Source organism: Poecile atricapillus, chromosome 3 (assembly GCF_030490865.1).
Source record: "Poecile atricapillus isolate bPoeAtr1 chromosome 3, bPoeAtr1.hap1, whole genome shotgun sequence".
Lineage (NCBI taxonomy): Eukaryota > Metazoa > Chordata > Aves > Passeriformes > Paridae > Poecile > Poecile atricapillus.
Genome location: NC_081251.1, coordinates 11,617,352 through 11,630,313, shown reverse-complemented (window position 1 = coordinate 11,630,313; position 12,962 = coordinate 11,617,352). Strand labels below are relative to the sequence as shown.

The following is a 12,962-nucleotide window of genomic DNA, read 5'->3' as shown; positions in this document are numbered from 1 at the left end:
AGGAGCCAGCAGGGCTCATAGACAGAACTTTAAACCAGCTTGGAAAGTGGGAAGGGACAAAACCAGCCTTGCCAGTGGGGAGCAATGGGATGGTAGGCCAGAACTTGAGAAAACTAATGGGAACCCTCTGTCTTCTTCAGGTTTGCTGATTGCAAAGCACATCTGAAATGTTTCTACACTAATGCACATGGCATGAGGAACAAGACCATCTCAAGGCTTTGGCCCAATCCCAGAGATTTGGTATCACTGGAATAAATGAAACTGTGTGGGTTTAGTCCTGTGACTGGAGTGCCCTGTTGGATGGTCTCAGGCTCCTCAGGAGGGACGGGCAGGGCAGAAGTGGGCAGGGTGGCACCGTAAGTCACGGGAGGGATGTAATGCATGGAGCCTGGCATGGCACAGTTGCAAGCCTCTAAATAAGAATCAAGGTATAAATAAATAATGCAATGTCACCTTGGGAGTCCATTACAGACCTCCTGGCCAGGACAATGACATTGACGAATGGTTCTCTGAGGAACTAAGGGACACTTCCACCTCAACTGCCCTTCTTATGCAGGATTCAACCTGCCAGAAGTCAGCTGGGAACATCATGCAGCTGATGGGTCCCTTCCAAATCAGCATTTTTTATGGTTCTGTGATTCTATAAGGTGTATTTCCTACAAGTCTTACCTAGCTTCCATATTTTAAAGAAACCTACAAGTTTAATATGGTGCTGCAACTGAAAACAAATTACGCTGCAAAGTAAAAACTTACACTGTAATAAGGTTTTATTGAGGAACTGCTATTCCGTAAAAAAGTGCAGAAAATGCTGAATGTTGTTCTCTGAGTAGTCTCAATAGCTTTTGTAGCCGCGTAACATCAAACAACAAAAAATACCCCAAAACAACAAAAAAGAAATGCAGCTGAACTCTAAAAAGTGATTTTTTTTTTGAAGAGTTGCCAAAAATTTCAAGGTCCTGGAGAAAAAAAGAACAGGAGAGGAAAAAAAGGTTAATTTGAGTGACTGAAAAATCTGGTTCTTCTTTCTCCCTCTTATCCCCAATAAATGCTTGCAATATCTAAACAAGTTTAAGTGCTCTAGTCCCAGGGAAATGTGGGAGGGGATGGAGGGCAGGGAGACCCAACAAAACACAGGTCTACAATGCTGTAGAAAAATTACTGTATTATATCCCAAAATTATTTTTCTACTTAATTCCTATATATTGGAAAGACTTGTTTCTCTTTAGTTTATTATAATAATTATAATAGAATAAATAAATTTATAAATTAATTTAAAATACATTTTAAATTCATAACATAGAATTCATATTTAGAGACTTATTCTATACCTAGAAATTCAAGAGTGTGTAAGAACCAGTAAACTGGAATTAAGATTATAGGTTTATAAAGACACAGCTTGCTGGGTTTTGTAAGCTCATGTCCAAAGACACTCAAACTCTTTAGGAAAGGAATGAAAGAACTATTTTCCTGCCAATATAATATACTACATATAAATTTTTCACTTTTCTAATTATTAAAGTGTAAGTTCTAATAGCTTCTCATGTTCAGCTACTGTGGTTTCACTGGAAAATAAATGAAACGCATTTTATTGTAGCTATTAATTACCTAACACACATTTAAGAAATAAAACACAGCTAGGAAGAAAACAATTATTTTTAACTTAACGACAATTTTAAGTGTGTAGAGACACTAAAACATTACCACAAGTATCAGTTCAAACAGTTTATTAAAATATTATTTTATAGTTATACAAAATATATTTCAACTTTTCCAGAAGAAAAAATCAGAACAACAGATAAAAAAATTCTATAATTGGTAGCTAAAAATATTAACAGAACATTCAAAATTTTCTCCTCATCCAAACTGTGCTTATTCTTGTTCTGTGCACACACAGTAATCCTTTAAAAAATAATTAATAATAATAATACAGAAATATCTTCCTGAGAGTATCTAACAAATTGTAATCTTTTTCAGAATCAGGAAGCAATAGTTTTACATATATTATTCCACATTTATCTTCAATATTATACCATATTCATACAGAGATACTTATTGATCTTCATCTCTGTCATTCCTATTTTGAAAATTCAGTGTTCTTTGGTCTCTTGGAGGGTCTGGCATGCGTAGGATTCGAATATGGGGACTCGTAGGCAGAGAACTAAAAATAAAGGATGCATCATTTAAACAATCTTTCTTCTCCAAGAATTTTAGTATTTTCATTTGATTCTTTACATTACATATTTTCCTTTAAATAACACCAACTTTTTTCTTTGACAGTTTTAAAAAAAAGTAACATTGGGTGAAGTTCAGGCTTCACTGAACTGATCCTGGACCCGATATCAATAAAAGCTTGAGGTAAAGACAAGCACTCATTTCAATCATGTGAATTCTAACAATTAGATTGCCTTAACTAGAAAAAAGATTCTTTTACAAAAACCTCCAAATGAACAAATGATGGAATACAAGTCAGGATTTGCCTTACAGATCCTGAAGTAGCACACACTGTACACACATGTCATCAGTCACAACATACTAAGAATGAGCAAAGTTACTAAATATAAATTTACACAGGCATCTCCATTGATTATCCTAAATGGATTTTTCCTGAATTTTCCTCCATATTTTTGTTAAATTTAATGTTTGCTTAACATGAATCATGGAACAATATAACAAATTCAAACTGAACTTGAATTATTCATTTTTTCAACAGTAACCATATAAAAAATTCTTGCGTGTTTATTAGTTTCAGAAAATCTCCACAAAAGCATTTCCACTGGAATAGCAACAGATACCACTACCCTACTTTTTGTGTACTTTAGTGAGGGAAGACAATTAGGAATAAATCAACCTTTTGAAGATTGCTTTGATTACCCTCTCAGGCTTTACTGGTTACACTGGGCTGGGTTGGCTGCACAAGGTTAGAGACATGATATGTCCCCTTAAACTGGGAATGGCTCTAACAGGATTTTATATAAAGGTTTTGAAAGAATTTTGAACCACTAGATCAAAAATTTAAAGCATGGTGTAAGCTATGAGTCTCTGGATCAGCAACAGTAAAACCCAGAAAATAAAATTGATAGAAATGACAAACCCCTCAAAAGTAGTGTAGCATTAACAGAGAAGATCCCATGTCTTGCTGTTTTTGGAAGGGGAGAGGGACATACAAAGCTATGCTAAGAAGAGCCTGTTTGACAAAAGAAAACATTTCTAAAAGTTGTTTTATTCCAGATGAACTGATTCAAGTCCCACTGAATTACCATTATATAAGGAAGAGTAAAAAAAACCTTTAAATTCACAGAACCATCAGCAATGAACTGCTTAATTGTTCATGTTCTACTGCTACAAACAGCAAAATATCTTTCTCCTCATATTCAACTTTTTCAAGTTACACTCCTTGCAAGAGAACTCCCTTGCAATTCTTGTATCCTGAAAAAAAACACAACAGTATTACCTCATGCTCAGGGGGGTGAACAAAATAAACTGTCGATGTCGCTGAAAGTCAGCTCTCTCCAGAATCATATCAATAGCAATTCTTCTGTTAAGCATATCCTAAAGACAAAAGATCTGTCAGGTAGTGGTACTGACATAATAAATACATTAGAAAACATGATTCTAGAAAACCTACCAGAATTAAATGCTATACAGTCAAGGCTGGCTAAAGAAAATATCTAAATAAGACTAACAAAAACTAAGAAAAACTGGAGAAACATTAGGGTAAAAATCTAAAAGCTACAAATTATAGCCTGGGAAATTCTTAGACTGTTCTTTTTAGCATACATGAGCAATGGAAAGCTTCTATCAGAAAAATCACACACTCATCTATTTATAGTGTTTTTCTATCATTGATGAACATACAGTACTTCTTTCTTTACTGGTATGCTGAGATGAACTGTACTTTAACAGAACAATGCTTCCTGTAAAATCCTGCCTGAAAAATCACCTGAAAGGATTTAAGGGCTCCATGAAACCTGTGATATTATGGAGTTGGATTTTATTAAGATTATTATTGTTATTATCATTATTTTGAATGCAACCTTACATATTGGGCTTACTGAAAAGGATGTGCAATAGGAAACTGTTATTAGCTTGTTATTAGGGACTAACAAAGCTCTGCTCCTCATGAAAGCAGAGATTTCCCACAAAAATACAGCGTGGAGTCCTCGTGTGGTGGGGCCCTGTGATTACACCTACAGCAAGTGTGGACAGTAAGGCTGCACTTACTGGCACTGCAGAGGAAAGACAAGTTGTGTGGAATAATTTATGGAACAGATAACATGCCAGTTCTTTGCAAGGCCTACAGTTCTGAGCACCATCCTTTCCCAGAAAGATGGATGAACTTCTGCACAACTAACTTTTAAAAAGAGAATCTAAGATTTGAAAGTTGGCTGAAAAACTACCTTAGATGCATACTGTCCTTTTTGAAATTCCTTAATATAAACTACATTATCTTTGTTCCTTCTAAATGATTCATAGTAAATAAATGATTTATGAGGAAGGGACACTGAAGCAAAATTAAATGAGCCAGTATCAAATCTTTGTCTCACAGAAGTAAATATTTTCTCAAACTCACACCACCCTGCATATTAATAAGTAGGAAATAAATCTTAAAAAAGAAATTTCAAAATGGGTTAGTGGCTTGTCCAGGGAAGTGGTACAAAAAAATATGATTTATCAGTTTTAGCTACAATTAATATTTATTGTTCATTATTCTGCATTTCAACATCTTGGAAACATGCTCCTAGCTGAATTATGAGTTTCTGTAAAATAAGTAGCAACAGTGAACCCAACTGCTACATTTGCTCTGCAAAACCCCAATACTGATCTCAAAATTGGTAGAAATCAAAGCATGTGCCAAGCCCAGAATGTCCCAGCAACATGCAGAGTCAACCTCCGACAAACACAGTAACAGCTGATTTATTACTTTTGTGATGGACAAAGGTTTGAGCACATAAATTTACAGAAAGGCTCACATTTCTGGATACCAACGTCAGAAACAAAATAAGCTTCAAAAGTCACCAAACAAATTCAACAGAATTCAAGAGAATGACTAGGTTGGAAAAGACCTCCAAAATCAAAGAGTCCAACCCATGTCCCTACACCACAACTAGACTATGGCACCAAGTGAAAAAGATCACTAACAAATTTCGTTTTGGGGGATTTTGATTTTGGTTTGGGGGCTTTTTATAATTTAAAGTTATCTATAGTGGTTTTAAATCTAACCAAATACAAGTAACAACCCAACTATTTCACTAATTTATACAAATCAGAATAGCAGACATAGTTTAATTTAAAACTATACCATGAAGACATCAAATTCATCCATGCATCTGAAAGGAGATTCAGAAATGTTCCACAGAGAAAGAATGAAACAAACTGTGGAGAAGGAACGTTCACCTCCTGATAAAGATCTTAGATCACTACGGGCAGCTTTTTCTTCCTCTCGAGGCTGAACCTTAAAATAAAAATATTGGAGCAATTTTTAAATCTGACATAAAGACATACTAACAATCATAATTTTAACAGCAAACACATTATACATGAACAGACAGACATCACTTGAAAACAATTTTCTGCATTTCACTGCAACTGCTATTCTGGAATGGGATGGCTCCTAAACATTTAGTAGCACATTTCTAGGATCACTGCAACTTCCTCTATCACAATCATACACACTGAATTGATCGAATGACTCTGCCAGAGTTTTGTTACTCAAATCTCTATTTTTGATAGCTGTTAAACAGTGTTTGATAAATGCCATGTTGACATAGCAGTAAAAACCAATGGTTACCAGGTACAATATAAAAGCAGGTAATTGATTTACAGAATAATTTTAAATGAGGAAGGGATTCTTTACATGGAATACACAAAACATTGTGAACAGGCATTTGGTTACATTGATTATGATGACATCTTGTGGCACTCCTGTAAGATGGAACTTCAGCATTTTCTTGCCCTGCTAATTGCATTGCCTTTAACAAGTTAAGTAGGCAAATAAGGATTATTTTGAAGTGGAATCTTTTTCTGCAGGGAATTGTTTTCTTTTTGCAACTTACATTCCTTGACTAAATACAGATCTCTTTTGTGAGATACTGGAGACATCAGCTATTACAAAAATATATTCTGATAAAGTCAATAATGACTTGATATTTTATGGACTGAGTTTAGCTCTTCAGATACATGTGCTTCACCTGTCTAATTAGGACTGTGACATGTATTTATGTTGCCACTGCAAATTTTCCCCCTTAATCCTGAAAACTGAAGTCTCCCACAGAAACAAAAGAAAATAAATCCATGATAAAACTTTTTGGGATGTATGTTAAAAGGTACAGAAAAAAACCCCACAAAAAACACCAACTTATTGAAGCTTTCTTACATTAAGCTGTTCAAATAACAACTAGAGCCATTATACAGTCACACAAATAACTGCTGAACTTCTATCAATGAGCCAGGAATGAGTTATTTTGAAAGACTGGATGACCAATCCACATTTATTCCTTTTAACCCAGCAACATGCCTATTTAAAATGGCAATGTTTTCTGTCCTTGCTTGTTTTCAACAACATCCAACTGTTACCAAATGGGATGAAAGAAACTTATCTAACACCAATTTGATGTGATTAAGCAGACAATTCTTCACACAGGCTTTTGGAAACTCCTCCAATGACTCCTGCTCAACAGACAAAATCCAGCCATTTCTACATCCTTTTTCTGCTGAATCATTGCTATGTAAGTTCTTTTACCTACTATGCATAATATGCCCACTCTTAAATTTAACCTTTGAAATTACTTTCGTTAGTTATATAACTTCATCAATATTCTTATCCTAAAATAATCATTGGTCATCTCTACTGAGGTCTACTGGTTGGAACCACTGATATTCAAACCAAGCTGGGAAGGGCAGGCGGGTTTCCAAGCAGCATAACTGGTGTGCATGACAGTCTCCAGAGTTTCTCAACCATAACATAGAAGTCCAGTGACTTCTTGGTGAGGTTCCTATGGCTGTATATTTCAAGCACAACACTCCTAACATTTCTATACCTTATATTCCACAATTTTCTACTTGTAATCATAATTAACTCTTTTATGTGATTAAATTGATAACTTGATCAGAATATTGATAGCACTACAACTTAGTGTATCACATTTTGGAGAGGGAAAAACAACTTATTCTATCATTTGCAATGCATTTCTAGCACCCGAGACTAAAATAAATAATAATTCATTATGTATTATGGTAATTGAAATAATATAAAATAACTTACTGTTATGGAAAGTGTCTCATTCTTGTGATCAAAAACTATATGTCCAGAGCAACCTCGAAGACGTAATAATTGCTCAAAGTGGAGTTTGCATTGCATAGAAAGGCTCCTTCAATCAAGAAAACAAACATGAGGGGAGCAAGTTTTTAAATACATGAAAAAGTGACAACAGATTTTCATCAACAGTTCCACATCATTAAGTATTAAGCCCTCCTGCAATAACAACATTCTCCCAAAATCACCTGCACTCTCAAGTGGGCGACATTACACATACTGGACAGAATCCTTTTGAAGGAAGGCAACAACAAAATCTTCATGGGTAGATATAGGATATTAAGGTACTGAAGCAAGAAAGAAGGCGTGTACACAGTAATGCAGAAGAAGCTGTCAAATTACAAAATCTGAATCAAGGTCTTCAAAATTTTTCAGTACAGAGCAGTGTTTGGCCCACATCAGCACCACTGATTATAATCAATAAAAATGAGTGACAGCTCAGATTATTTCAAGTTCTAGTATGGTGCTGACATTTTACTGACCAAAGCCATCACTCAAACAGAACTTCAGATGAAGTCAGCACAGCTGAGGTCTTTGGGATGAAGAATAATACAGGCTTCACTACCTTACTGCTTTTCCAGCTGTCAGTACAGGCTGCCTCTAAACTCTCAGGCATGATAAAACAAACTGGGAGCAAGCTTAGGTTAAGAAGATTGTTGTGAACACTGCCTTAAACTCACCTTAGGAATTGCCGATACACTTTGAGCCTTTCTGTCATTACTTCATCCAGCACAGCAATAAATCTCCTTAAATTCTTTACTTTATTGCTTGCATCCTCGTATCTTTCCTTTGCATAATGAAATTGCCTGTTTTAATTAACAGAAAGGTCAGGAGTAATATGCATTACATTAAAACTGAGCTATTGTTGAAAATGCTGAAAATCATTTTGATAATCAAAATATTCAAATTAAAACTTTCTTGTCAGGATTTATGTGGAAGCCAAAAGCACCTGATAAGTCAAGTAAGACCCTGTTCGCAAATAAAATGTGGACAAAAATTAAATCTTAATTCTTTTAACTCTTTTGAAAATAAACTCTTTCACCAAGGAGAATGAATGACTGTTTTTCCCATGCTCAAAAATATCTGAGGGGAGTGCTTCCTTGAAACACACTGAAGTCAAAACCTCAAGGAGCTGCCAAGCTTGTACATTAGTTACTCAAACTAGAATTATACTTAATACACAAAAATTAATTATGCTTAATACAACAAAACAACAGCAAGTTAAATTTGTGTAGTTATAACTGGGATACTTCCAAACACTAAGAGGGTATCTGATTATTGGTAATACCATAAGATGCTGCTTAAAATCACTGCAAGGTATTTCAGGACTCTTAAATCTGTTCAGTACTGGGAGGATCAGCACAACACACTTCTACACCTTCATACATAGCTTAAGTACTAAAAACACACATAAACACATAGTGAGTCAGTAAGAAAACTCTTCTGTCCCCTCTCTTTTCTATCTTACCTAAACTGTTTTAGACAGTAAAGATGACTTACTGGATTATTTCTTCTCTGTTTCCACGGTGACTGCTTTCTGAATTTATCTTCTCTCTCAAGCGATTCATTTCTGCATCAAGACTTTTAACAGTTCTGCTGACCTTGATGCGGTCTGAGAAGATTTGCCTTGCTTTTGCCATTTTCTCCTAAAGGAATGTTTGAAGCTCAAATAATTGTCATATTTTTCAAAAATGTGTTTAGTCTTCACAACAAGTATTTTATGCTACAGAAAAACATGAACTCCAAGCAAGAACAATATTTCTGTGCTCTTTTTGTTTCCATTACAGCAAACCCAGTAAACAATTTTATTGACAACATTTACACATGGGGAGTTACTTCAGTGCCAAGAACTGTATCCAAGATTTTTAATACAATCACAGTTATTTAGCTAATGCAGATAAATAAGGAACCAAAATCACCATATTTAAATAGGGCAGTTTTCCAAAAGTCTTTGTGGATGCCATTTCAGAGCTAGTTAATAATGCCTGATTAGGTAAGTCTTCAAAAGATCAGATATGGGGCCTGTACAAAGAAAAACCTACCATCCAAGAAACCAAAACAATATTATTCAATTCAAGTTAGCCACAGATTTTAAGTAATTTTAATCATCTAATTGCAAAAGACAGAAGAAATGGCTGAACCCTGACTTATCTATCAAGACAGAAATGGTGTCCCATCAGAAAAAATGAGGCCTCAATTCACTTACACAAAATTACTTTACACAGTCAGCATAGGACATAGCTGAGAGAATACTCAGTGTAGCTGAGTATATTAATAAGGTCTGTACGTTATACAAGTGGAATGATTTATTACTAAATATTAGAAGAATCATGACCACCTGACTTCAATAGCTAAAAAAAAAAAGCCCCCACACACGTACCTCTAATTCCTTTCCTTTGGAAACTAGTAAATCTTTGTGCTTATTTATGCAAGCCACATGTTCTCTCTGCTTGTCTTCATAGTGCTGCAAATGGCGTTTACTGTTCTCCACTTCTGACTCAGCCTGGTTCAATTCAGCCTGTTTGGAACAAATCATGATGTGAACTGTTTGGGGTAGATTCCTGAGAATTTCTCTAGTGTTTACTGACTTTTCACCGGTTGTTCTAACTTATTTTGCTTTCAGTAACACTGCTTCTAGAGTCTGGGAGCTTTAACAGCAGCTTACAAGAAAGTCTATGCTTAATTCTGATAAGGAATAAATACATGCAATGATTTTAGGAATTATATCTTGAGGTGATGTTTCCATCTTTAAAAAAAGCTATGCTTTCTCCTAAAGCTCAAAAACCTGTATTTATTTTTTATGCTACATTCTATCTGGAACTTCTGATAACTGTGTGACATCAGCCAGAACTCTATTTCTGTGTGAAAATTCAGTGTCCTGCTATACCTGTAATAAAATCATAGAATCATAGAATAGTTAAGATTAGAATAAACCTTTAAGAACATTAAATACAACTATCAACCCAAACCCACCACCATATACACCACTAACCACATCCCCCAGTACAATGTAGCCATAATTTTTTGAACACTTCCATGGATGGTGATTCCACCACTTGCCTGGGAAGTTTGTTCCAGTGGTTTACAACCCTTTCCATGAAAATTTCTCTCCCCATATCTAAACTGAACTTCCCCTGGTGCAATTCGAAGCCATTTCCCCTCCTCCTGTCACTTGTTACCGGGGAGAAGAGACTGAGCCACACCTCACTACAACCTCCTTTCAGGTGGCTGTAGGGAGTGGCAAGGTCCTCTTTGAGCCTCCTTTCTCCAGACTAAACAGCCCCATCTCCCTCAGCTGCTCCTCACAGAACTTGAGCTCCAGACCCTTCACCAGCAACCTCTATACCATGTAAGTACTGGTACTGTTGAAGTGATACATCTTTCCAGAGAAGCAAAGAGGTATAAAGAATGATATAAATTAGGACATCATTTCCTTCCTCATTCCTGTCAACTAGATGGCTTAACGAACAAAAATAAAAAGCAAACAAACCAAACCAAAAAAAGACAAGAAACAACTCAAAAACCCCACAGCAACAAACAAGAAAGCCAACTATCACCAACAATAACAGATGCTCTTACATTTTTCCAATCCTATCTTTAAGTAACAACTGCTATCTGCCAACAGTTCATTAAAAAATTGTAGAGCACTTAACAACACATCTGACTTAAAACCTTTTCAGTGAATAGGTTCAGTAGAAATTTCAGTGCTTCTCTTAATTGTGTTCAGTGCTCTAAATAACATGCAATAATGCTTCCATATTCTGAATAAATCTCTTTCCATAGAGTGGTTCCTTTAAAATAGATCATATCTCTAGAATTTCCATATTAGATACATTAGAACTAATGCATTTATCTGTTGCTTTGCTGACCTGTTTCCTTAGTCTTTTTGTTTGCTCTTTTAATTTGGGCAGACTACACAGCAATTTACAGTTTAAGTGAGACATACAAGAGATTCCCATAGTGATCTTTTAAGTTTTCTTCAGTTCATCCTTCTACAAGTTTATAGTATAGATGGTTCTGAACTCTTGTATCTGTTTTCTATTTTTAAACCATGAGTTCTTCTTGCCAATCTGAGACTGTCTTCAATTTGCCAATATCAAATTTTGCATATCACCATTCTGTTATTTATCTTAAATCTTGCTATTCTTTGCCATTTCCAGGTGCCTTTTGTAGTCTTGAATAAGTAAAACTATATACTGGTACCTTCTGTGATTATGTAATTTCATAAAAAGCAACCACTTCATATAGAACTTCAAATGCTATTTTGAGAAATGAACAGTTATGCTTAGCCAAAGTTTCCTAGGAACAAATAAGCAAAAACAACAAATGTGATGCACGAGAAAGGAAAGTAAAGGAAATTGTTTTTCCTTCCTTTTCACTCCATGACTAAAGATATCCAGAAACAAACTCTTTAAACATAAAACACTACAGTGACTACATGTAACAATCAACGTCACCTTCAGAATATCACCAAGCTTATTTTCCAACACGCTCTTAGATGGAATGCTCCATCTCCACTTTCTAGATAGACCTTAAGTACATCAGGCAACTACAAGTTCTTTTCGCCTGCCTCTCATCTTCTTAACCTCATTCACCTTGACATACAAATGGAACAAATCAAAAATACAATATAAAATTATAGTTACCTTAATCGGGGCAGCAATTTCTTCTACTTGATGAATTTTTTCTTTCACTTCTTCTAATTTTTTTTCAGCTGCTTGGAGAATATTTTTCTGTTCTTGCATTTCTCTGCTTTGTAGCTGCATATCTTGTTTTACACTCTCCATCCTACTCTTATTTTCTTCAGCTTCTTCTTGCTGTCAAAATGTATTAAAGTTAAGAATAATAAAAGGAGACACATTTGCAAACTACTGTACCAGATTTTTATTTTACTATCAATATTAAAGTACAGTATTACATGATGTATTAACTCCAGTAAGAGTAGGAGCAGCTCAATGTAGAAGGAAGAGACTGACAGATCTTGTCGGAGACCACTAAATCAAGCTGCAAAATAAAAGTGGAACTTCATATTTATGTGACTGAAAATTAAGAGGATTTTATTTGGGAGTCATGATGAAAAGACTGAGAACAGGGTAATTTTAACTTCCCTCTGGATCTGTGGTCAATATACATCCAATATACAGTGCAATGCAGGAAGAGTAAGTGGATTGTTGTTATCTCCTACAAAATAACACTGTTCCTAATGAATTATCATAATAAATACTTTTTCATTCAAAAAGACAAGTATTGCAAAACCCGAGGGGAAAAAATAAATCAAATCACTCAATTTACAGAAATATTTAAATTATGGCAAGTGTGACGTTCTTCACTATCCAACTTTGCTTATTTCAAAACACTGCCAACATTAAAAGACATTATTCATGTGTTGATTAGACATAACTGAATAATCTATTCTTACTAATATATGGATGTCCGCTGACTGGTGCTCTTCCACGTTTTCAAGGTCTGCTATCTCTGCATTTGCTGTTCGTACTTTTACCTGAGAAGATAAAGAAAATACATGCTCTGGAGCTCAACTAAAGAGAAAAGTTCACATCTGTTCATTTAAGTCATCACAGGAAAGAAGATCCGTGCATTTTTTAGTTTCATTAGTGACTAACAAGAGACACAACTCTTCACACCCACCTGT

General features: G+C 35.1%; 1 protein-coding gene across 3 annotated transcripts in view; it reads right to left on the bottom strand.

Moving 5' to 3' along the window:
• Positions 1–766: 766 nt before the first annotated feature.
• SMC6 (structural maintenance of chromosomes 6) overlaps positions 767–12,962 on the bottom strand; it is a 39,455-nt gene continuing 27,259 nt past the window's right edge. For 2 of the 3 annotated variants that reach the window (XM_058835898.1, XM_058835897.1), the window contains exons 20-28: positions 12,732–12,812; positions 11,959–12,129; positions 9,693–9,830; positions 8,813–8,958; positions 7,993–8,118; positions 7,262–7,367; positions 5,300–5,452; positions 3,452–3,549; positions 1,710–2,158 (exon numbers count right to left, since the gene is read on the bottom strand). In XM_058835898.1, coding sequence (XP_058691881.1) covers positions 2,050–2,158; positions 3,452–3,549; positions 5,300–5,452; positions 7,262–7,367; positions 7,993–8,118; positions 8,813–8,958; positions 9,693–9,830; positions 11,959–12,129; positions 12,732–12,812 — 1,128 coding nt within the window. In that variant the 3' untranslated portion in view covers positions 1,710–2,049. Of the gene's footprint in view, positions 957–1,709; positions 2,159–3,451; positions 3,550–5,299; positions 5,453–7,261; positions 7,368–7,992; positions 8,119–8,812; positions 8,959–9,692; positions 9,831–11,958; positions 12,130–12,731; positions 12,813–12,962 lie in introns of those variants that run through there. The other variant, XM_058835899.1, reaches the window with a different exon arrangement.